The 25,882-nt window shown below is 43.6% G+C and overlaps 1 protein-coding gene across 4 annotated transcripts in view; it reads right to left on the bottom strand.

Moving 5' to 3' along the window:
* The window catches only part of ipo8 (importin 8), a 154,782-nt gene that overhangs the window by 24,355 nt on the left and 104,545 nt on the right, over nt 1-25,882 (bottom strand). For all 4 annotated transcript variants that reach the window (XM_048548923.2, XM_059652283.1, XM_048548924.2 and 1 more), the window contains 6 exons: nt 23,944-24,033; nt 19,155-19,320; nt 17,781-17,941; nt 15,448-15,573; nt 12,988-13,054; nt 12,065-12,190 (listed from right to left, as the gene is read on the bottom strand). In XM_048548923.2, coding sequence (XP_048404880.1) covers nt 12,065-12,190; nt 12,988-13,054; nt 15,448-15,573; nt 17,781-17,941; nt 19,155-19,320; nt 23,944-24,033 — 736 coding nt within the window. The remainder of the gene's footprint in view (nt 1-12,064; nt 12,191-12,987; nt 13,055-15,447; nt 15,574-17,780; nt 17,942-19,154; nt 19,321-23,943; nt 24,034-25,882) is intronic.

Raw genomic sequence — 25,882 nt, 5'->3', positions numbered from 1 at the left:
ATGTCTTTGCCACCTTTCTTAAATAGTGGCATCACATGAACCAACCTCCAGTCTTCCAGCACCTCACTGGTGGCTATTGATGATACAAATATCTCCGCAAGGGGTCCTGCAATCGCTTTCTTGTCTTCCCACAGAGTTCTAGGGTACTCCTGATCAGATCCCGGCATTGATCCACATTTATGTGTTTTAAGGTGTCCAGCACCTCTTCCTCAGCAATGTGGACATTGTTCCAAGATGTTGCTATTTATTTCCCCACATTCTCCATCTTTTACATCCTTCTCTACAGTAAACATTGATGCAAAATACTCATTTAGTATCTTACCCATCTCCTGCGGCTCTACACATAAGTCTCCTTGCTGATCTACGAGGACCCTACTCTAGCAAATTTTGAGAAGATTTGTAGCTCAGGTTGAGGTTCTGGATGTGAGTTTGCTCGCTGAGCTAGAAGGTTAGTTTTCAGAAGTTTCATCACCATTCTAGGTAACATCATCAGTGAGCCTCCAATGAAGCGCTGGTGTTATGTCCCACTTTCTATTTATCTGTTTAGGTTTCCTTGGGTTGGTGATGTCATTTCCTGCATTGGTGATGTCATTTCCTGTTCTTTTTCTCAGAGGGTGGTAGATTGGCTCCAAATCAATGTGTTTGTTGATGGAGTTCCGGTTGGAATGCCATGCTTCTAGGAATTCTCGTGCATGTCTCTGTTTGACTTGACCTAGGATGGATGTGTTGTCCCAATCAAAGTGGTGTCCTCCCTCATCTGTATGTAGGGACACTAGTGATAGTGGGTCATGTCGTTTTGTGGCTAGTTGATGTTCATGTATCCTGGTGGCTAGCTTTCTGCCAGTTTGTCCAATGTAGTGTTTGTCACAGTTCTTGCAAGGTATTTTGTAGATGACTACTACCCAGACTACTCGGACCTCTTGGCATCAGGGTAGCCCACAAACCCACCAACACACTAAAACAGCAGCTAATGAACTTAAAAGACCCTATACAGACAACAAGCAAAACGAACATCATCAACAGAGACACGCACGAGAATTCCTAGAAGCATGGCATTCCAACTGGAACTCCATCAACAGACACATTGATTTGGAGCCCATCTACCACCTTCTGAGGGGGGTAAAAAAACAGGAATTGACATCACCAACCCAAGGAAACCTAAACAGATAAATAGAAAGCGGGACATAACAGCAGCGCTTCATCGGAGGCTCACTGTTGATGTTACCTAGAATGGTGACTGATTATCTGGGAACAAACCTTCCAGCTCAGTGAACCAGCTTACATCCGGAACAAAATAATGACCCACTCTTTTGTGGACCGAGAGGAGGAGAGCACTGTGTTGGAGGTGGAAGGAAGACGTTGGGCGGGCTGTGCACTCTTGCAACTGGTGGATCTTAATGCTGGCTTCGGCCTAACGCTGGTTTCGGGGGAGCAGCCAACCTGCAACAATGGCTGCGGCGAGTGCTCGTGCCCTGGGTCAGGGGGTCTGGAACACCATCCGCATTTCCGTGAAGAAGGTGGATGAAGGTGCACCTGTGGACCGCACCTTCTTCGTGAAGAGGGTCCTGTTGGACTGTTGTGGGTTCACTGCTGCGGACATTTACTGCCTGCAGGATTTCCCTGGAGGAGGTTTCTACGATGTAACCTTCAGGAGTGCCAAGCTTTGTGAGCGCTTCCTGGAGGTTTTCAAGGAGAAAGGAGGTGAGGGGCCCCCTCTCTGTACTGACTGCTGTCCTGCTGTTCATGATGCTGGTGCAGAGGAGCCGTATGGTGACTGTACACATGTACAATCCGCTTGTGCCAGCAGTTGATGTCCTGAACTTCTTCGGAAGGTATGTGATGGTGGAAGGGGACCTAACCAACATCATGGACCCCTTCGGGATCTGGACCAGTAAGAGGCAGGTCAGGGTGACGCTGAGGACGGGAACGTCGTACACCCACCATCCAGCTTTGCGATCGGCGAGAGCAAGGCTACCTGATCTACGCAGGGCAACCTAAAGTCTGCCATGCCTGTGGTAGGTCAGGCCACGTGGCGGCCGACTGCAAAGCCACCATCTGCAGGAACTGCAGGGAGGAGGGACACCTTGCAAAGGATTGCCCAAAAGAAAAATGCTGCAACCTTTGTGGGGAAGTGGGCCACATCTATAGGGCATGCCCGCAGCGGGGGACCACCTACGCCCAGGTCGCCGGCAAGGGCAATGCAGGGCAAGCCCCCTCCCCGAGGCAAGGAAGGCACCAGGCCCCTGCAAGGCCCCCCCTAATGTGCAGGAGGGCCCAGCCCCGCAGGACAGACCCAAGGCCAGCAAAGCGCCCCTGCAGGCTCCGCCCCCCCCGCCCCCGCCAACAACCCGGAGTCGATGGAGGAGGCGACAGTTGACCCAGGGGAGTGGACGACGGTCCAGAAAGCGAGGAGGAAGGCGCGCCGGCGGGGCCCGGCTCCACAACCATCAGGCAGGAACAGGCAGCTACAGGGAAGCTATAAGAGCTCCTCCGACGAGGGAGATTCGGAGGAGGCCTGCCCAAAGCAGAAGCTAAAGATCTCAAGGGAGAAGGAAAGCAGCACCCCGATTCCAGGTGACGGGAAGCATCCTGAGACTCCCTCCGACACCCAGCCATGCGCAGCTGGGGCCCTGGAGGTCCCCCCCGGAACCTTCAGGCGGGAAGCAGGAAACAGTGTGTCCCCAGCCTGACCCAGAGCCGGACTCTCCTGCCTCCATACCCCCGATGGGGGGATGCCACCCAGAAAGCAGCACGGACGGTTTCCTGAGCCCGCAGAGCATCCAGCAGTTAGCCCAGGCAATGGGAATGAAGGGGCTGAACCTTGGACTCGGGGAGGGTACTACGGTCACTGCCCAAAATGGGGGTATGTGTTGTGAGCATTAATGTGCGCAGCGTCAAGTCCACTGCAAGATGTGTGTCCACGTTGGCCTACCTGACCACCGTCAAGGCAGACCTCCTGTTTCTGCAGGAGTGCGGGATACTGCACCTCAGCGGGTACGGGAAATGGTCCGGCGCCTGGACCTGTGGGCCTTCGATCTGGTCGGGGGGATAACGACTGTCGCTCCTCGGGCCTGGCTATTCTGCTGCGGGGGCGCAACTTCACCATCTTCAAGTTCAGGAGGTGGTGGGGGGGGGGGGGGGGGGCGCCTACTAGTGGCTGATGTCACCTACAGGAACGCTCCCCGAGGCTGATCAACGTGTACGCCCCAGCAGTACGGAGTGAGCGGTTGGCCGTCCTGTAGTGGCTTCCACCCCTGCTGGCTACGTCCAAGCTGGTCATCCTAGGCGGAAACTTCAACTGCATCATCGATACAGATGGAAGATCCGGCGTGGGGACAGCGGGTGAGGGGAGTTAACTGGACGTTATGTCCAGATTCCTGATGGGCACGGTGAAGGATGCCAAGCTGCTCGGCGTCTTCAGCACCCCTGCAGACGGAGTGCAGCGGAGATACACCTGGTCGCGGCCAGACGGGTCAATCCGCTCAAGGATAGACTTCCTGTTTGTGTCATGGGCGTTCTCGGTCAGGTCCACCGGCGTCGAGCCGGTGTTCTTCTCTGACCACTGCCTCCTGCTGGCCGAATGTCACTTACAGGACGACCGGCAGGCCGGCAAGGGGACGTGCTCAACACGACTCTGTTGACCCCAGAGAACGTCGAGCAGCTTAAGAGGGAGTACGCTGGTTGGAGAACAGTGAAACCCCTCTTTGAGTCTCCGGGCGACTGGTGGGAGACGGTGAAAGAGAACATCAAGAGGTTCTTTGTCCTCAAGGGTGTTTGGAAGGCGAGAGAGAGGCGGGGAAAGCTGTCATGACTCCAAAAAAGGGTGTAGAACCTGCTGCTTCTGCAGTTGATGGGGGTCGATGTCACGGAGGACCTCCACGAGGTGAGGGGCCAGCAAGCCTCGCTCTTTGCCGCGGAGACCTCCAGGATAATCTCCCAGTCCAGGGTCCGCTCCGTGGAGCAGGGCGAGACGTGCTCGCGTTTCTTCTTTCAGGAGGTGCACAAAGAGAGCTCTGTGCTTAGCCGGCTGAAGGAGGACGACGGCTCGGTGACGTCGTCTCGGCCCGACGTTTTGAGGATCAGCAGATCCTTCTGTGCTGGACTGTACGACACGAAGCCCACGGACAGCACGGCCTCCGAGTTGTTCCTGTCGTCTATCACGGAGGTCTTAGACGACGGCACGAGCGAGTGGCTGGATCGGCTGATATCCCTGGACGAGCTGACCAGAGCCCTCAAGTTCTTAGAGGAATAAGACTCCCGGGAGCGACGGCTTACCGGCTGAGCGGTATTCAGCTCTGTGGGACCTGGTTGGCCAGGACCTGCTGGAGGTGTACGATAGTGCGCTTCGGGCAGGGGAAATGTGCAAGTCCATAAGGAAGGGCATCATCACCCTCATTTACAAGAGGAAGGGGGAGAGGGAAGAAATTAAGAATTGGCGTCCCATTTCACTATTGAACGTGGACTACAAAATCCTGGCCGAGGTCATAGCCAACCGGATCAGGTCTGTCCTGGAGTCGGTGATTCACCGTGACCAAACTTGTGCTGTGCCGGGCAGGGAGATCGCTGAGAGCCTCGCGCTCATCAGGGATACGATTGCCTACGTGCAGGACAGGCGGGTGGACACCTGCCTCGTCAGCCTGGACCAGGAGAAGGCCTTCGACAGGGTCTCTCATGCTTACATGAGGGACGTCCTCTCCAAATTGGGGTTCGGGGAGGGCATCCGCAATTGGATCCAGCTGCTCTACACAAACATCGTTAGCGCCGTCTCGATCAACGGGTGGGAATCGGACAGTTTTCCCGTCAGATCTGGAGTCAGGCAGGGCTGCCCGCTCTCTCCTGCCATGTTTGTGTGCTGTGTGGAGCCCTTCGCCGCATCCATTAGGAAGGACGTGAGTCTGAAGGGCGTGACTATCCCAGGCAGCTGAGGCCTTCAGGTCAAGACCTCATCGATCGTCAGTCGGTGAGTAGGCTGTTGGACATCTGCGGCCAGTTTGAACTGGCCTCGGGTGCCAAAGTCAATAGGGGTAAGAGCGAGGCCATGTTCTTCGGGAACTAGGACAACCGTTCCTTCATCCCCTTCACCATCAGGACAGACTACCTGAAGGTGCTGGGTGTTTGGTTTGGTGGAGCTGGGGCATGCACTAAGACTTGGGAGGAGCTTATCACCAGCTGGGCAGGTGGACGCGCCGGTCTCTCTCCATCGCGGTTAAGAACCTGGTTGTCAGGTGCGAGGGGCTTTCGGTACTGTTGTACGTGGCGCAGGCCTGGCTTATTCCCTGGACCTGCGCCGCTGCGGTCACCCAGGCCATCTTCCACTTCATTTGGGGGTTGAGGATGGACCGGGTCCGCAGGGATACCATGTACAAAGACCTGGAAAATGGGGGAAAGGACGTACCGAACGCCACCCTCGCCTTGATGGTTACCTTTGTGTGCGGCTGCATCAAGCTGTACGTAGATCCTCAGTACGCAAACACCAAGTGTCACTACGTACTGAGGTTCTACCTGTCCCTGGTGTTGCGAAGGATGGGCCTAGCCTCGTTGCCGCGGGATGCTCCGAGTAGTTGGACCGTCCCGTACCACTTGTCCTTCGTGGAGAAATTTTTGAAGGGAAACACCTTTGACCACATGGCCGTCAGGCAGTGGTCAGCACGTAGTACCCTCGAGACCCTTCAGGAAAAGGAGGGTGGATCCTGTCGTGTGGTTCCCCATGCAGACTGCCAAAGTCATTTGGCTGAATGCCTCATCGCCAGAACTTTCAAACAAGCACAAGGACATTGCTTGGTTGGCGGTGAGAGGGGCTCTGCCAGTGAGATCCTTTATGCATGCCCGGAATCTCTGCGCCACCGCACGCTGCCCTCAAGGTGGCTCCGGGGGGGACGAGACTGTCGATCACCTCCTTCTGGAGTGTGCCTATGCGCAAGAGGTCTGGAGGGGGATGCAGTGGTATTATTCGAGGTTTGTCCTGAGCAGCTCCATGACACGGGACTCCGTGCTCTACGGGCTGTTTCCCGGGACGCACACCGAGACCAACATCAACTGCGCCTGGAGGACCATCAATGCGGTGAAAGACGCTCTTTGGTTTGCCCGCAACTTGCTGGTCTGCCAGCTGAAAGAACTGACCCCGACCGAGTTGCAGACTGACGCACTCCAAGGTCCAGGACTACGTGCTGAGGGACGCGCAAAAGCTTGGGGCAGCCACCGCCAAGGCGCGGTAGGGAAAGACCACGGTATGAAACCCCTCGTCCAGAATGGAAAAAAAGGGCCCTATCTGGTAAGTGGGCCCAGCTGGCGCCTTCCCCAACTGGTCAGGGGGCCAACAGGGACTGTGCGGGGAGACGACTGCCGGGGTACTTTCTTTGCTTTGTTTTTTTTTCTTCTTTGTTTTGTTTTTGCCTTTAGTTGGTGTACGTACCCTCTGGGTAACCTGGAGCGGCTTGCATGACTGGATAGGTGTATCAATGTTTTATTTCTTTTATACATACTATGAATAAAGTATATTTTGTCAAATAAAAAAAAAGTGATGAAACTTCTGAAAACTAACCTTCCAGCTCAGCGAGCAAACTCACATCCAGGACCCTATTCTCTCCTTAGTCACCATTTTGTCCTTAATGCATTTGTAGAATCCCTTTGGATTCTCCTTAACCCTACTTGCCAAAGCTATCTCATGTCCCCTTTCCACCCTCCGGATTTCCGTCCTAAGTATACTCCTACTATCTTTTGTACTCTTTTAGCATTCACCTGATCTTTGCTGTCTATAGGATTGTCAGAGGATTAGATAGGTTGGACAGTGAGAGTCTTTTTCCGAGGATGATGACTTCAGCTTGTCCAAGGGGGCATAGCTACAAATTGAGGGGTGATGCATTTATGTAGTTAACTCAGCCACATTAGGGGCATTTAAACAGTCCTTGGGTAAGCATATGGATGGGATAGTGTAGGGGGAGGGGCTTAGATTAGTTCACAGGTCGGCGCAACATCGAGGGCCGACAGGCCTGTTCTGTGCTGTATTGTTCTATGTTCTATACCTGACATATGCTTCCTTCTTATTCTTGAGCAAAACCTCAATTTCTCCAATCATCCAGCATTCCCGACACCTAACAGCCTTGCCCTACATCCTAATAGGAACATATTGTCTTGGGGCTTTTGTTGTCTCATTTTTGAAGGCTTCCCATTTTCCATTACCTGCGAACATCCACCCCCAATCAACATTTGAAAGTTTTTACCAAATACCGCCAAAATTGGCTTTCCTCCAATTTAGAACTTCGGTCTATCCCTCTCCATCATTATTTTAAAATTAACAGAATTATGATCACCTTCTCTGCCTTATTTCCCAAGAGTAGGTCAGATTTTGCACCTTCTCTGGCAGGTACATCCACACACTGCTGAAGAAAATTTTCTTGTACACAATTAAATTCCTCTCTATCCAAGCCCTTAACATTACAGCAGACCCAGCCTACGTTTTAAAATCCCTATCATAACCACCCTATTATCCTCACAGATAACGGAGATCTCCTTACAAATCTGTTTCTTAATTTCCCGCTGGCTATTTGAGGGGGGAAGGGTTGAGATATTTAGTACAATCCCAGTAAGGTGATCATTCCTTTCTTACTTCTCAGTTCCACGCCAATAACTTCCTTGGATGTATTCCCAGGAAACCCCTCCCCCCCCCACAAAAGTACAGCCATAATGTTATCCTTTTATCAAAAATGCCACTTCTCCCCCTCTCTGCCTCCCCCCTTTATATCCTTCCTATTGCATTTATAACCTGGGATGTTAAGCTACCAGTCCTATCCATCCCTGAGCCACATCTTTGCAATTGCTATGACATTCCAGTCCCATGTTCCCAACCATTCCCTGAATTCAGCTGCCTTACCTGTCAGGTCTCTCACAGTGAAATAAGGCAGTTTAATTTATCAGTCCTGCCTCATTCCCTGCTTTGTTCCTATCTGCCCTGACTGTTTGACTCCCTCCATTTCCCAAATGCATCAGTCTCAGACTGATCTCTTTTCTCACTACCTCCTGGGGTCCCACACACTCCCCATCCCAATCCCACCACCACAAACCCGCCCCACTCCCCAATCCCAACTAGTTTAAATTCTCTTGAGCAGCTCTAGCAAATCTCCCCGTCAGTATCTTAGTCCCTTCAAACTCAGGTGCAATCTGTCCTGCTGACACAGGTCTTTCTTCATTTTTTCCTTTATTCATTAATGGGATGAGGGAATGTCGGGCCAGTTGGCAACTATTGCACAGAAGGCAAAGAGTCAACCACATTGCTGTGGATCTGGAGTCACATGTAGGCCAGACCAGGTGAGGATGGCAGTTTCCTTCCCTAAAGAACATTAGTGAACAAGATGGGTTTTTGTGACAATCAATAATAAATTTATGGTCATCATCGGATTCTACATTCCAGATTTCTTTTATTGAATTCAAATTCCACCATCTGCCATGGCGGGATTCGAACCTAGGTCCCCAGGACATTATCTGGGTCTCTGGATTAACCGTCCAGCCATAATACCACTAGGCCATCACCTCCCCAATTCAACTTGGATCCAATGATCCAAAAATGTGAATCCTTCTCCCCTGCAGCAGCTGCTCAGCTACGTATTTATCTGTTCTGTTCTCCTATTCATAACCTCACTAGCTCATGGCACATGCAGTAAGCCAGATATTACTACCCTCAAAGCCCTACTTTTTAAATTCCTGCCTTACTTCCCATATTCTCTCCTCAGAATCCCATTGTTTTCTTTTCCAATGTCACTAGCTCCAATGTGTACAACGACCTCCTGCTGGTCGGTCTTCCCCTCCGAGAATGTTCTGCTCCCTCTCCGAAATATCCTTAATCCTGGGCACCAGAGACTATTCTGATATCTCACTGCCAGCCACCGAGACATCTGTCTCACTAGAGAGTCCCATATCACAACTGACCACTTGGAACCTGGCGTACTTCTTGATACATTAGAGCCAATGTCAGTACCAGAAATCTGGCTATCAGTGCTACATTCCCCTGACAGTCCATCACCGCCCACATTTTCCAAAACAGCATACTTATTTGAGATGGGGATAGCCACAAGGTAGGCACTTGTTGCCTCCGTCCCCTAACTTTCCTTGAGGTTACCCATCTACCTCACTGTATCTTCAGTTTATCTCCCTCCCTGCAGCTACCATCCATCACACACCCCAGCTTCTAGATATTCGTCTTGGCTTCTAACTGCCACTCCAACCAATCCATGCAATCCAATAGGATTCGCAACCAAACACACTTCGTGCAGACATAATCATCAGTAACATGAAAAGAACTCTCCCCAATCCCACACATTCAACAGCAAGAGCACATCACTCTACTAAAGGCCGTATTTACACCATAACAATCTACAGAATCAGAAAATAGCCAAGTCTTACTGTTCTAAAAACACTGTTCCAGGCTAGCTTCGTACCTATGCTTTTATATATTCAAAATTTAATCAAGGGACAGATCTTCATAAAAACATATACTCAAAAAAATGAACCCACTCTATTTCATTATCGTAGATTTACAAAAACAAGGTTATACTTTAAAACTAGCCACTTAACTGCTCCCCTGCTGTGAGCTCCCTCGCACAGGTTTCTCTCCAAGGTCATCTCTGAACTTCGCTGTTTGTTTATATTTCTTAGAACAAAATCTGATGTCAAGTGATACTTGAAACAAAACAGCAAAGGAAGCAACTGTGCAGGTTACTGCTGGATCAGACAGCACTGCAGATCTCTTTCTCCATCTGAATCACTTCCCTTGTGATCACTACCTTTGTCTCCCTTCCTCCTTTTAAAGTGCCGTTGTTTTGATATTTTTCCCCCCAGTTCTGAAACAATGCAACAGCTTGTGAAACAGTAATTACCGTTCTTAGAATTCATGGAAATCAGCTCTAACACTGAAAATACCTCAAGAAAGGAACAGCTCTTACGGCCATGACTTTTTCCCACCCTCCATCTTAAATTACCCAAAATCTTTTCAGACTGGACGTCTGTGACCAGTGGTGTGCCACAAGGATTGGGGCTGGGTCCACTGCTTTTTGTCATTTGGATGTGAACAGAGGAGGTATGGTTCCTAAGTTTGCAGATGACATCGAAATTGATGATGCAGTGGACAATGAAAGGAGTTATCTGAAAGTACAACGGGATCTTGATTAGATGGGCCAACGAGCTGAGGAGCGGCAGATGGAGTTTAATTTCGATAAATGTGAGGTGCTGAATTCTGAAGAGGCAAATCATCATACACATAATGGTAACATTGTGGGGACTGTTGCTGAACAAAGATACCTCGAAGTGCACGTTCATAGTTCCTTAAAAGTGGAGTCACAGGTAGTCAGGATAGTGAAGAAGGCATTTGGTGAGGTCACTACTGGAATACTGCATCCAATTCGGTCTCCCTGCAATAGGAAGGATGTTGTGAAACTTGAAAAGGTTCAGAAAAGATTTACAAGGATGTTGCCAGGATTGGAGGGTTTCAGCTATAGGGAAAGGCTGAATAGATTTTCCCTGGAGTGTCGGAGGCTGAGAGGTGACTTTATAGAGGTTTATAAAATCATGAAGGGTATGGATAGGTTAAATAGACAAAGTTTTTTTCCAAAGGTGAGGCAATCTAAAACTAGAGGCATTGGTTTAAAGTGAGGGGGGGAAGATTTAAAAGCGATCGAAGGGGCAACTTTTTTTATGCAGAGGATGGTGCATGTATGGAATGAGCAGCCACACGAAGTGGTGGAGGCTGGTACAATTACAATACTGAAATGGCATTTGGATGAGTATATGACCAGGAATGGTTCAAGAGGGATATGGGCCAAATGCTGGCAAATGGAACTAGGTTAATGTAGGATATCTGGTAGGCATGAACGAGTCTGTTTCTATGCTTTTTATCACTATGACTCTATGTCATTGAGGACAAAATATTGACAAGTTTGAGGAAAAAAATGGGCGAGGTTAATAACTTTGGCTAAAACTACACATTTCTAACCAAATGTTTATGAGCTATATCTTTTAGTGGGATAGAAATAAAAATGGCAACTGCAATGACTTTGACAGCATTAACTTAGACATTTACATATGTTTTAATATTTGAACCTTTCAAAATATGCAGTCTTCTATGGAGCTTCTTTATCATTCAATCTATAATTGTACTGTTGAGGAAGTACTACGGGCGCATGTTTAGCCAACTTGCAACCCCTTTGTACCCAACCAATAAGTATGGTTTTGTCATTTAGCTAACCAGTATGGTTAAGGTAATAATCAAACATAGAACAGTTCCTATTCAGCCTTTTGCTTTCGACAGAGTACCTACTTTATTCAAGATATGATATCTTAATTTGATGCTAAATGCAGTCTGAAAATTTGAGAGATAAATATGTCTCCATCAAGTTCAAATATAGTTCACTGATCCTTTTTGTGGCAGTGGGATTGTGCAAACTTTTAGCAACAATTTCAGGCTGAGACAAACAACATGAACAGCACGTGAAAGTCAATGTTAAATGATCTGGTTAAACATTGGAACAATTAAATCACATCAATTTTATCAACAACTTATTACTGCAGGATTGATCAAACCCTCTCTTAAGATATTATTCTCATAACTCATTTACATTCGGTACAAAACTACTCTGAAATCTTCATGGCACAATTTCAGATGATTTTTCTCATGGTCTTTAATCAAGCCCTGTACAGACTTCAGTGCAGGCTAAGCCAGCAATATTACTTTTCTGACATTCATGTTAGTCTATAAGCAAGATGCTTAGAACTGCAATGATAATGGATGGGTTGTCTTCCTTATTTATTAGCTTATGTCTGCTTTCACACTCAAGTAAGTTGCCACAGCAAAGAGATTCAGACAAAAAAGTTTCAAATCTGCTTCAAAAAAAATTAGTCAACTTAATACATTTTATCAAGTTTAGTCATGTGGGATTACCTTGAATTTGAATTCTCTGTTGTACAGATATACCATATTTGATGTCATCATCAAAAGATAAATGGTGCATTTGAAGCCAAACACTGCTGTTGCAATGTGTATTTTTTGAAGTATATTCAAAGGAAAAACTAGGAATACCTGTGAAATATTCAAAGCAGTCTTGCTGAAGGACTTCATAAAGAATGCCAAGAAGTTGCCACATATTAGGTGAAATGACTTGACATGTTAAGCTATATGCAAGGGACAGAACCTCTTCATAGAATTCTGGAGCAGAAAGAAAGCAGGGATTACTGTCTAAGAAATCGCAAATAAAGGAAAACTGTTAAACTTTCATCAGGAGTAAAAGTAACATCAGAATAAAAACTAGCAAGATTACAGGGCATTTTAGTACAGCAGTTACAAAAGGAATGTATAAGCAAACCGACAACCACTTAATAATGATATGTCAGAGATGCTCAATATATTGAGAAATGGCAAAAAAAATCACATTAAACAGTCAATATCAACATATATCAGCCATGGCTCAGAGGTTGCACTCCTGTCCTACATCCGATTACATAAATTTCATTGACACCCAGTCCACTACAGGAGGATAGCTGCAACATTAGAGGTATTGGCTTTCTGGTAGGATGTAAAACTAACGCCCATTTGGTCTTTTATGGATGTAAAAGATCTCAAGGCACTATTTCAAAGAAAAGCAGGGGAGTTCTCCCAATGTCTTCGCCAATATTCATCCCTCAAGCAACATGCCCTAAAAACAGATCAGACTATTTATTTCTTTGCTGACTATGGGACCTAGCTATGTGCAAAACAGTTCCTGCGTTTTTCTATAATAACGCAGCATCAATACTTCAATAATTATCTATTACAATTTCACAGCTGTAAATTACTTTGGTCATTCTAAGATTCTAAGTGGCTCCCAGGTAAATGTAAATTCTTTCTTAGTATTCTGTCAGGTGTTTGTGCACTGACAATTACAGAAATGCTAACATTTGTACAACTTTAACAGGGCCCTATTACATTTTAGTAGTAAAAGTTCAAACAACAGATATAGACTGTACCTATGACGTGTTTCTGAAGTACTAGTCCAATGACCTGCAAACAGATGCCCTCGAGCTGCAGTGTAATCTAGAGGATAGGGTGGAGATGGAGGAGGAAAACGATACGTACTGTTACTCTGGGATAAATAGGTAGCAATAGAGATGAGCAAGCAATAGAAAGATCCAAATTTCTGATTACAGCTACCAGAAGTTTTACCTTCTCTTATCTCTAACTGAAGAAGACATAACTCTTCATGAATAGGGACAAAATTTCTCAGAATTAAGAGTATCATGAAGCAGCTTATTTCAGCATCAAACCTTCAATGGGCTCCTTAAAAAGTCGCACAGACAAGCCTCATCTCTTGCTTGGAACAATAGCCGAGTTGCAGTACAAAATGTTGAGACTGCTGTACCACCCGCAATGAATTAACGGGTAAACCTTTAGAATGACATAATTACAACACTCCCTGTAAAAACTACAAAAGCAGCAAACTATTTCATTTTACATTGAGCAACAAGGACTGAGCAAAACAAAACCAGATAGTGAAGCAGCTCATATTCAAATGCAGCCAGAGCTGGACACAATGCAGACTTGGGTTGATTAGCAGCAAGCAGCATTTGGCCACACAGGTGTCAGGCAATGATCATATCAAACAAGAGAATCTAACTATTGCCCTTTGTATTCTGCGACACAACCATCACTGAATCCCCCATTATCGATATCTTGGGGTTAAAACTGACCAGCAACTGGACCGACCAGACACATGAATATTGTGACTACAAGAGTAGCTCAGAGGCCATGAATTCTATGGCGAGTAACTCAGCTCTGACTCCCCAATTCGTGATCATCATCTACAAGGCATAGGGCAAGAATGTGAGAATGAGACGTGATAATCCCCAGTTGTCTGAATTAGTGCAGCTCCAACAACATTCAAGACTACCAGTTTGTCATCCGTAAGATGTGCTCATCATTGGTCCTTTGACAAACCTACTTAAAACCAAAACCTCCAAATTCTAGGAGAACATGGGCAGCATCAGCATGCATGGAAGTTCCCTACCAAGGCAGATACTATTCTGACTTAGAGATATAATCACTACTCCCTCATTATTGCAGGTCAAAATATTGGACACCCGCTTCCCTACTAGAATTGACAGTGTACTTTACACCCCAAGGATTACAGCAGTTGAAGAAGACAGCTCACTAACAGGGCAACTGGTGACATCCAATAAATACTGGCTTAGTCAGCAACATCCGCGTCCAGTAAATGAACTTTAAAAAAGAAGTTCATGAAAATAGTGAAAAAGAATTTTTCAGAGTCCACGAATGTCCATGAAATGCCAGGAACCAGGAAAGATCATTTGACCAAGCTCCTCGCTCAATAAAATTTTTCTTTTAACTGTAGATTTCATTTTTCTCTCTATTTTCAGAGGTGCTTTCTGAGCCACATGCTTCTGTCGCACAAAGACAAGTAAGTAGATTGACTTGGGCCACCGGCAGGTTTGGATTGTTTTTGTTTCATAACACTTGTAAAAGTGTATTGGGAAGTGTGATTACATTAAACACATGAGAGAACTAAGAATGAATGTTGACCAATTCCTCCCTGCAAACAGAATGAACAGCACAAGTAAATAGAGCAAGGTGGAAGGTGTGGGGTACTGTGGGGACAGATGTTCAGAAGATAACTGGGCATATTTAACTGGTAAATATATAAAAAGAGAATTGGCAACAGAAAGACATCTGCTGCAGAGAGTAACGATGCACTGTAGGGAACATAACTGTGCTTTTTCTTGAAGGCAACCTGGTAGACTGGTAATGGTTCCGAAATTCTTATTTAGTCACTGAGCAGTCACAAGCTTATTGTATGAAGAAAAGAGAAACTGTTTTGAAATTGCACTATCTGATCGTGGACACTTGAGCAGCAAGCAGTGCAAAACTCCCAAATTGATTTCCAGAAGGATAAACAGGTTGCTGAATTTGGGGCCATTTCCTTCAATTAAATTTAGTGACATATAACTTTCTGCAAGGTTTGCACTAATGTCTTCACGTCTACTGGTTGTATGTGTAACTACACATTAAGCCTATCCTTGTCACCCCATACTTTTCATTTATTTTGTCCACTTCATCTCCCCATCTTGAACTTACACACACACACACACAGGGCTCTCTTACTTCTTGCTCATTCCCTACTGCACTCAAAACTACTGTGCTGTCAAATTCCTCTCTTACTGATATTCAGGGATCATCCATTACCTCCCCACCACCAACATAAACTTGGCCTGTGTGCTCTACCTGCTTGAAACGAGTACATTGTTCACGAACTTCACTACAGAAAATACAACTGCCAAAGTTACGTCAAAGGCTTCATCTCTTTTTTTCTAACATGCGTATCACTTACCTGACTTCTATGTTGGTTTGAGAATATGAAGAACCTAACCATCTCACGAGTAAATGCTCTCAGCCCAAACAAAACGATCACTGACCTCCTTGTGAGCCTCCACGACCGTCAAGATGGTGTCTATTGTGTTTAGGATACCCATAGCCATCACTGTTTTGTCTTCTATCTCTTCATAAGCATCACTCTGGAGGACTTTGCTGAAAGTCATGGCCTGAGATGAAAAGCACAAAGCCTTGTATTTGTATTTCCAAACTTGCAGGTATCAAAATATTTCAAAGAATTTGTATCCTTCACATACTTTGCACATTAAAATTTATTGTCAACAGGTAGGAGTGCCAACGGCAGTAATATCAAAAGTATTGAGCAAAATGAATCATGGTCAACCCAGAGTTTATGGCTTTCAATCTAGGTCTGAATGCAGTTGTCACCCTTAATCATCAATTTGTCATCGATTAATTGCAATGTAACAAAAAATATAGTGCACTCACTGATGCCAACAGGAGATTGAAGAATAGGGATGCAGTTTGGATTTTTCGCAGCCATGATAGCAGCAGATATCCAATTCTTATTAAGATAGTTTTGCACCTCTTATTCATTTCTGATACGTCCATAGCCATTCCCTTCCTGATCTCTGAAGTTCCTCCAGTCTCAACCTCAGAAACGCTTTCCTCCATCTCCATCCTGTCATGAACTCCTAATTCTTCTTCCCAATCACAACTGGCCATACTCAGATGGGCTACACTGTACTTAATTGAGGGGCTGAATAGCCTATTATGCCATGTTCTGATGTAACTTATGCCTTGTCATGTCATATGTAATCCTCTATGTAAATCTCTCCACCCTCATATTCCTTTTCTAAGACACTGTTTACAATATAACTCTGTTTTTGGACCAAACCTCTGGTCACTTGTTCCAATATCTCCTTCTTCAGTTGGTATTAGCTTTTGTCGAATTAGGTTCCTCTAAGTGTTTTGGAAATTTACTAGACCATTAAGGACACTGTTATAAAAGCAAGATACTGTCGCTTACAAGCGTGCCAAAAGAATGGATGGGACTGCTACAATGTCAATACATTCAAATAGGATTTAAGAAGTGATCTAAGTTATCCTTCTCAGCACCAAGTAAACTAATGTGACACCTTTCTGGAGGTTAGCATCCCTGCAGTGATAAGTATCTAGCCAGCGAATGCAAGGTTTAAATCTACATCCCAGCTTTAATGAATGAAAACAAGAAAGAGCTGGAGATCACAATGGGTCAGGCAACATTCATGGGGAGAAATCTAGCGTATAGAAACTGACAGTCAACCTTTCAGATTTTGACCTTTGAAGAAAAATACCTGAAAAAGCGCTATACATTCTGGAATTTACGTTGTAGAACTGAAGACCAGGGAGGCGGAGGTTAAACTATTTAAATTTGGGAGCATTGCTGTTCATATGAGAACTGCATGTTTTTTAATACTGGTACTTTCAATGGAATGAATATTAGTTCTTTAGTGCTTTCACTACATGCTAAATTCTAGTCCAATTTCACAATAAATGGTACTCCACTGAGCACAACTGGTGCAGCCATCCAGAGATCCACATACCATAACTTATTTTTGTAAGGTGAAGAACCCCAGGCAGTTTGAGTTGCACGTTGACCACTGCTGCCATCAGAAAGGGCACAGTCAAATCTTTACACTCTTGAAAAACTAAGCATCAAGTCAATTTCTGACTGAAGGGATTAATAGTAAGATTTTTTGCATTTCTGTAAATGTACTGTAACTGAATGGAGAAAGGATTGGTTCTTTGGAGCAACCTGGGACATTTGATTCTATTAAAGATACTACATAAGTAAAAAATATTTGTTACAAGCAACAGCTGTTCAAGATTGCAATATTCATTCTTTAAAACATTAAAGTTGAAATTAATTTCTACAGTCCTTTTGAAGTTTTGTTATTGTTGTAATGCAGGAAGCACAACAGCCCTTTTGCGCTCAGCAAGAGTCCACACAGCAATGAGACAACTGATAGATAATCGGTCCCACGTGTTTTAAAATGCAATTGTGATTGGAGGTTAAATATCGGATATTCTCACAGTAGATTCTCGTGCCTTTCTTTGAAATATTGCCTTTTTTAGAAAAAATGTCTTTTTACTCAAAAAGGCTGTTGGTGTTTACAGTTCTTTATTTCAGTTTGATATTTCATCCAAAACATGATCCCTCTGACAGAAGAACTGCAATGGGATTATCAGGTTAGGAATTTGCCCAAGACACTGGAGATGTAAGCCAATAACCTGCAGACTCAGAGGCCAGGGTTCTACCATTAAGTCAAGGTAGGAAGTTAATCTGTAATTCACGCAGGCAGGATCATTTAATTAAAAAAAGAGTCAAGCTATCAAACCAATAATTTTGCTGATAGATCTATATCTCTGTACTTACTAAATGCTGTGTCATGTCAACAGCAATAGTGGTCATCTCCTCACTGTATTCACATATCATCTTCTGAATGACGTTGGTGAGATCATCATTTTCAGTTTCCCGGACAATGTGGAGCAGTTCCTGCATTACTGGCCTAACCGATGGTTTTATATATTCCTTAGCTGGGGAGCAAATGTCAATGTGTTAGCTGCAGTACCTTCTCTTTATTTCTCAACTTCCTTTCACTTGCCACAAATCTATGGTGCACTTCAATTAGGTGTCAATTAGACTGAGTTTTTGCATTTCTCTATATCCTCAACGGACGTTGCATTATGGAAAAGAAAATGATAATTTGGAGAGGAAGCTTCTGGAGGTTAGCATCCCTGCAGTGATAATCCAGTTAATCATGTATTTTGTTTTGCTCCAAAGTAATGCAACCTCAGCTGAAAACACTACTGATTTGTGGTTTGGGTTTGTGGTCAAGAACACTAAGATTCCAAATCTTACTCATATGAACAGTGGCTAGTTTATGATCGACTATCAAAGTCGACCATCAAACAGGCATATTTCCAAATAAGAGCTTGCAATGCAGCAAGTGTTCTGAGGTGAAATTAGATTCATACTATTCATACTAGTTCCTTTCAAGTAACAGGTATAGTGCCAATAAATTGAAATATCCATGTTCAAGAGAACCAGCAATATTGACACATCTATTCAGTTTTCTATCCAGCCAAATGTTTTCCTAGCCTGCTATTACTGACATGACGAAGACTAAAAGGTGAAAACTGTTCCAACTCCTCCCACAATAAATGGGTCTAAGTGTACTGATTGTATTTTTCTACAAATCAACTCTCAATTATCTTATGGAAGCACCAGTATGAGACCTAGAGTCAATCCAGTCAGATCATAGTTTTTTAGACCATTCAATTCTAATTTGGCAAATCCAGCAGCAGAGGAAACAACACATCTTAGTGCAGCTAGCAATAAGAGAAGACCAAAAAAAACCTCAGGCCTTTATGTAATACTGTGTAAGTATTCTGCAAACTGATTAATAGACAGTGTGGGTCATCTTAAACATCAACAACAGTCATCAATAACTATTTCCTTCAAAACATTTCTGTACTGGTTCAGTGATATTGTTAAACTGTCATAACATGATATACAAACAATTTTTACACAGTTAACCGGAAATAAGCTAAATTAAGAAAAGTTTTAGGATCAATTTTATTTTAACAATAAAAACATAAAACAGAAGGATAATTACTTGCTTGAATCCAAATATTTGGTAAAGAATTGGACAGTTATCACTTGTGACAAACAGGTAATGGTAACAAACCTGCACAAATTGTAATAACGATAGGTAATGTTTCAGTGCAAGACCTCTCTTTGACTCACCTTGATCTTGGTTACTAATAAGCGTCTGCAGAGCAATGGCGGCTTCTACTTTGACTGGCATTTCTTTGTCTTCAATTAAACTCTTCTTTGTCAACTCAACAGCATTTCTCAAGTTAAGATCATTTGTGAACTTTAGATTGCAAAATGAATGAAGAACCCAACAGGCCTGGAAACAAAGTCAGATGTAAGTAATATATTCAGTTCTATTTGAAACCAGTGACCTTATATTGTAAAAGAACATGGTTGCAATTAATTTAGTTAATTTCTGGGCAATTGCACGTACGCCAATCCATGTGGCTGGACAAAGATCTGACTGTGGAGATTGGAACATTTCAGTAGTATACAATGGTAGCTGCACTGTTTCAAAACAGAATTGGGAATAATATGGTTCCTTCAATTGTCTGACACATAGTTTGTCAAAGTCAAGGATCAGAAAGATGAAATACTGTTTTACAACTAAGCTTTTCACAGCTATTTGGCTGGCGATGCGTCTTCAACTCATCAGCAATGAATTGCTGCATTTAAGTCAGCGATAAACATTTTCATATATTCTTTCAGTTTCCAAAATTTACAAAACACTGAGATACATATTGTGACAAAGTGGAGATCGAGGAATTTGACAGGAAAGGTTGAACTTTAATGCAAATTCAAGTATTCAAACTGATATTTCAGATCATGCTAATTCAGACCAAATGTCAAAATGTTGAAATCCAAGATGGAGATCATATCAACAATTTGCAATTATATGGAAGGATTTTGTCTGGTGTTGGTGTGTAAGCATAGAAGATGCGCATGGTTCCTATCAAACAGGAGGCAGACGATCTTGCCTGGTATTGCCAGTTTTCAAAATGGCAACATTTATTATTGGAGCGTTCCCTTCGACAAAGACAGCCCTGAAGTATGACAGATAGAACTGTTTGATGCAAACTAGCAATTTTTACTACCGTGTCTTTAACAACAAAAGACAAAAAAAACTATGTGGGTTATTCCAACAATGTAAATTCCATACGAAAAGAAACAAATACATCCATGGATATAGAGATGTAAGAAGATTAATTTAAAATAGCTCATTTTAAATTTAGTTTTAAAGTTATCAGATAGGTCTAAGATTGGAATACAAAAATTAATTCCTGCGAAATATTAAAGCACTGTGCAATGATTGAATCTTTTTGCATTTCTGCAGTTTAATTGTGAACAAGACTTCAGAAAAGGATTGTTTAAAAAAAAAATCAACTGCTGTGAGGAAAAGTCTAGTTTCAGATGAGCTGCAGTTAAAGGGCATGTACAAATGAAGATTAGGTGACATTCTACCTGCCAAGAACTATATGATGTGTCTTGAACACAATCCAATAAATTCATGCTCAATAACACTGAGCGCATCTTTTATTCCAGATGTATGAAGTAACATAATTTACATTTCCCATGCTAACATGATGGGACATGAACGTGCATCTCCAGCGCATTAACCATACCACAGGATTTCCAGTCTAGTTAGAGAATCAAAGTCATACTGCACGGAATCAACTTCGGTCCAACTCGTTATGCCGACCAAGTTTCTCAAACTAAACTAGTCCCATTTGCCCATGTTTGGCACATATCCCTCTTTCCTATCCATCTAACTGTCCAAATATCTTTTAAATGTTGTAAATGCACCCCCATCTATCACTTCATCTGGTACGTTATTCCACATACGAACCACCTCCTGGTTGCTGCTCAAGTCCCTTTTACATCTTTCCCCTCACCTTGAAAACATGCCCTCTAGTTTTGAACTCCGCTATGCTATGGAAAAGACCTTTGCTATTCACCTTATCCATCCACCTCATGATTTTATAAACCTCTATAGATCATTGCTATACTATCATTCCCGGCACACAACTGGTCACATGAATTTACTCATCCCATGAGGAAGAATAGACGTTCTCTTAATTATGATACAATGATTTGTGAAGATTTCTGTTCAGTACTACACAGTTTGATTACAACCTTGTTAAGAGTAAGTAACCTGCAGTTATGTTTTCTTAACAGGACTGAACATCATTTTCGAATGTAAAAGAGTTAGAAGCGGGAGTCGGCCACTTGGTGCCTTTCGCCTACACTGCTATTCAATATGATCTCGGCTGACTGGATTACTCTACATTTCCCCCAGCTTCCAAAAGCCTTTCATTCCCTTGCTGAAAAAGAAATAACCTCTGCCTTAAAAATAATCCAAGATCTTGTTCTACTATCTTTTGAGGAAGAGAGTTCCAAAGATTTATGACCCACAGTAAGAAAAGCATTTCTCTTTACTTCAGTCTTAAAAGGGCAATGCCTTACTTCGAAAAGATGACCTTTAGTTCTAGATTCCCCACAACAGAAAACATCCTTCCCATATCTACCCCGTCAAGATGAGTCAAGGAGCGTCCTACTCTTCTAAACAATTTTTTTTGTTCACTCATAGGATGTCCGTGTCAGCTAGGCCAGCATTTATTGCCCATTCCTAATTGCCCAAACAGCAGTTAAGATTCAACCATATTGCTATGGGTCTGCAGTCATGTCAGCAAAACCAAGTAAGGATGGCAGTTTCCTTCCCTAAAGGATATTCATGAGCCGGATGGGTCAACAGTGGTTTCCTGGTCATCATCAGATTCTTAATTCCAGACTTTTTTAAAAATTGAATTTAAATTCCAACTATTTGCCATGGCAGGATTTGAACCCAGACCCCCAGAACATTAGCTGAGTTTCTGGATTAGCAGTTTAGCGATAATGTCGTGAGGCCATTGACTTGGCCACTATGCCATTGATGAAAGAAGCATAGCCGGTCCATTATTTCCTCATAAGAGAACCTGTCTGTTTCAGGGACTGTTGTAGTAAACATACTCTGAATTGTTTCCAACATGCTCAAATAAAGACAATCCTGTAAGAATTCACCGGATGTGGTCTCACCAATGCCCTGTATAACTGAAGCACAACATCCCCAATTTTGCCTTCAATTTCCCTCGCAATAAATGATTATGGTCTAACGTGGTTGACTCTTTAATTGCAATTAGAGTGGAAATTAAATGCTGGCTTAGCGAGCGATGCCTCATCTCATGAGTGAATAAAACAAAATGTGTTTTTCTAATCACGTGCTGTACCTCCATACTAACTATTTGCAATTCATGCATTCAGACATCCAAGGTTAAAAGATCTGTTCTGTATTCTAATATTCAGTCACAAAGAATTTCCATCAACTGACTTGCCATGTCAGGTGTACTCTTAATTTTAGGTGCAAAGAAGTTTGAAGATTAGACTGAAATACAACATTTCACACACATGTGTGAGTTTGATTAGATAGGATGTGGACAATATTCGTCCATTAGTATATTAAAATGGACTCAGACAGGAACCGTCCAATTTTCTACTTTGCAATGTGTACAACAGGAAACAAGTCCTCCTGGCTCAGAACTAGGGTCAGTATGATGGAAGAAGGCTTCAAACTTACTGGCTGAGTTAAGGAACTTTTTAAATCAACTTGTTAGGGATATTATGACACACCTCTGGAGCTGCTACGATTTGAATCTTGGCCTTCTGACTGAGGGCTACAGGCACTACAACTACACCACAATAACCTCCACTGGTTGAGTCAATTTCTTCTATTAGCCTATTTCTCTTATCAACTGGCTCAGAGATGTCATTATACATGTTTGGAGCAGGTGAGACTTGAACCCAGGCCTCAAATGTCTGAGGGAGGAACACTACTGTCACACCATAAGAGGGCACTGGTTGAGTCAACCTATTTTTCTAATCAACCTATTCAGAGATGTTGTTACACATCTCTGGAGCAGGTGGGACTCGAACCCGGGTCTCCTGGTCCACAGGTAGGAATGCTACGACTGGATCACAAGAGTGCACTGGTTGAGTTAAATCTAAGTACACAAACCACTTTCAACTAGCTATAAATTAAACTGTTAACATTCCAGCAGCTTAACTAACCACACAGGCTAACAACTCAAAGCCAATAGCTCTAACTTCCAAACCTCAAGTTAATACAATGATTAAGTATCAATTGGAAATCTGACTCTTAATAGCTGGAAATCTGGAATGGACACAGAGCACCCACTACTCAAGAAATCAATAGCAGCTGTGAAGAAGTAAAACAGATCACTGTATCGAGTGAAACCCTTCTGCAAAACTACAAAAGTGATACTGCAGCTACCATATCTTGACCAGTACAACCCTCCATGACATCACTGGATCATCAACTTTTGCCTCCAGTTTTCCCCAGTTTTCTTCTTCCAACTATTGATGGCCAAGTTCCTTATCCAAGGTAGCTGGGCCCAAAAACTCTGGAATTTTCTCATTAAAAATCTCTGCCTCCCTCTCCTTCCTTAAGACACAATTGAAAACCTACTAGCTTTAGGCCCGCTTTCTTGATATCTCAAGTGCCTCGGTGTCAAACTCTTGCCTGACAAACTCTTATGTAGCACTGTGAGACGCTCTGCTCCTTAAAGCTGCAACATAAATTCAAGCCATTAAACTGGGGAGAAAAAAGGTGAGGTCAAATATTTAATATCATCCATGAATTACTGGTTCTTTCCTTAAGCAGTTTGCTGGTCATGTGGCTCAAGTACTTGTTTCTTGCAAACACTCTTTCTGTCAACATTCTAAAATGTTAATTCTACAGATGCTGACCAACATTGTTACATTTTTTTACAGAATTCATAAGCCATATGAAATATTTATTGCCCCTCAAAGTGGAGACAACAGGACAACAACGCTCATTAGTTGGAACTACTCATCACAAAATCAATCACACAGTGAGTGACCTTACCCGAGCTCGGAGATAGCCTAGATTTGAGTTAAAGAGTGTAAATACATAATTCTGAAGCATCAATTCCATTTGGCCCTTGTACATGTTTTTCTGTTGGTATAAACAGAAATTAAGCATTAGTTCAGTCAACGAAGCAAGAAGAAAATAAAATGCACAATATGGGGAGGTAACTGTCAAAATAATATTAAATAAGCTAGACGTGCTTGGAATGGTGAGCTAGATAGTGTTTTTTTCTTTATTCATGGGACATGGGTGTCACCAATAAGGCAAGCATCTAGTGACCATCCCTGATTGCCCTGCATTCTTCAATCACTTTAGTATATTTGGTAAAATACAGAGGGCTACTAGGTAGGGAGTTAAAGGATTTTGACCCGGTGGTATTGAAACAATCAAAGTACAGTTCGAGATCAGGACACTGTGCAATTTGGAGGAGACCATCCCATTGGTGGCAATCCCATGTACCTGCTTTCTTTGTCCTTGTAAGTGTTCATACAGCCATCACAGAATCCTTACAGGCGCTTTGGCCCAACAAGTTCATACCAACCCACAGTGCATCCCACCCAGACCCATCCCCCTAAAACCCTCCTAATCTACACATCCCTGAACATTAAGGGCAATTTAGCACGGCCAATCCACCCCAACCGGTACATTTTTCGACCATGGGAGGATACCAGAGCACCCGGAGGAAACTCACGGAAACACGGGGAGAATGTGCAAACTCAACACAGACAGTCACCCAAGGGTGGAATCGAATCCCTGGGTCCTTAGCGCCATGAGGCAGCAGTGCTAACCACCCAGCCACTGTGCCACCCACTTGAGCCACCATGTCACCCACTGGTAGAGGTCATGGGTTTAGGAGGTGCTACTGAAAAAGACTTGGTGAATTGTTAAGGTGTATCTTGCAGATGGCACATACATCAGCCATGATGTGTCTGTGTTTAGGTGAAAGAGGTACTGATCAAGTGAGTGTACTACCCTGGATGCACTGAGCTTCTGAAGTGTTGCTGGAGCTGCACCTACCCAGCCAAGTGGACAGTATTCCATCATACTGATTTGTGCTTTGAAGATGATGGAAAAGCTTTGAAAGGTCATGAGGCAAATGGTTCACTGCAGAATTTCCAGCTTCTGACCTACTTTTGTCGTCATAACATTTATATGGCTATTTAACTAAATTCTTGACAATGGCAAATCCCAGGATGTTGATGTTGAGGGAATTTGGTGACAGGAATTCGATTGCAAAGCAACAAAAGGAGGTTAGACTTTCTCTTGAGTTGACCAAAACCTAATGCTTAGGTAATTCAAGGGTTACTTATAACTTTATTTCCAAGCCTGAATGTTGTTCAAGTCTTACTGGACACACGAGTGGACTGTTTCAACAACTGAGGCTTTGTGGATGTCCTGCAGCTGGTGTGATTAGTTTCCCACAACCATTTTTCTTCATGCTAAATCTGATTCCAGTCTGTGGAGAACTTTCCCAGATTGTGAATGACTTCAATTTCATTGAGGCTCTTTGACCTCAAACATCTGTAATGTGGGGTCAAAACCAACTCAGTTGAGGGCCTGGAAATTTTTGTTGGCTTGAAAAGGTTCTACCTGATACAATCCCACATGGCAAAGTTAACTCCAATCTACATTAGTGTGGTGGAAACAGAGAGTCTTTTATGGGAGACGTGTGCAGAATGAAGTGCTCGACCAAATTTGAGGCTGAAACAAGAACTGCAGGGCAGAGTGTAACATCTTTTTTTTATATTGACCAGTGTTGTTCTTAGTCTTTGCTGCTTGATGTTAATCATGTTCAAATGTTATGTTTGAAATGTAAAAAGTGCAGGTCAGGTCAAAGTAGAATTTTTACTAAGGGAAATAGTATCTTTACCAAATTTAAGATGTCTTTATTGTTTTGTCAAGGTCCACTGGTGACCTTTAGTGACAGGATATTACC

The sequence above is a fragment of the Stegostoma tigrinum genome, chromosome 18 (assembly GCF_030684315.1).
Source record: "Stegostoma tigrinum isolate sSteTig4 chromosome 18, sSteTig4.hap1, whole genome shotgun sequence".
NCBI classification, from domain to species: domain Eukaryota; kingdom Metazoa; phylum Chordata; class Chondrichthyes; order Orectolobiformes; family Stegostomatidae; genus Stegostoma; species Stegostoma tigrinum.
The sequence above is the reverse complement of the archived record's forward strand: the minus strand, read 5'-3'. Positions and strand labels throughout refer to the sequence as shown.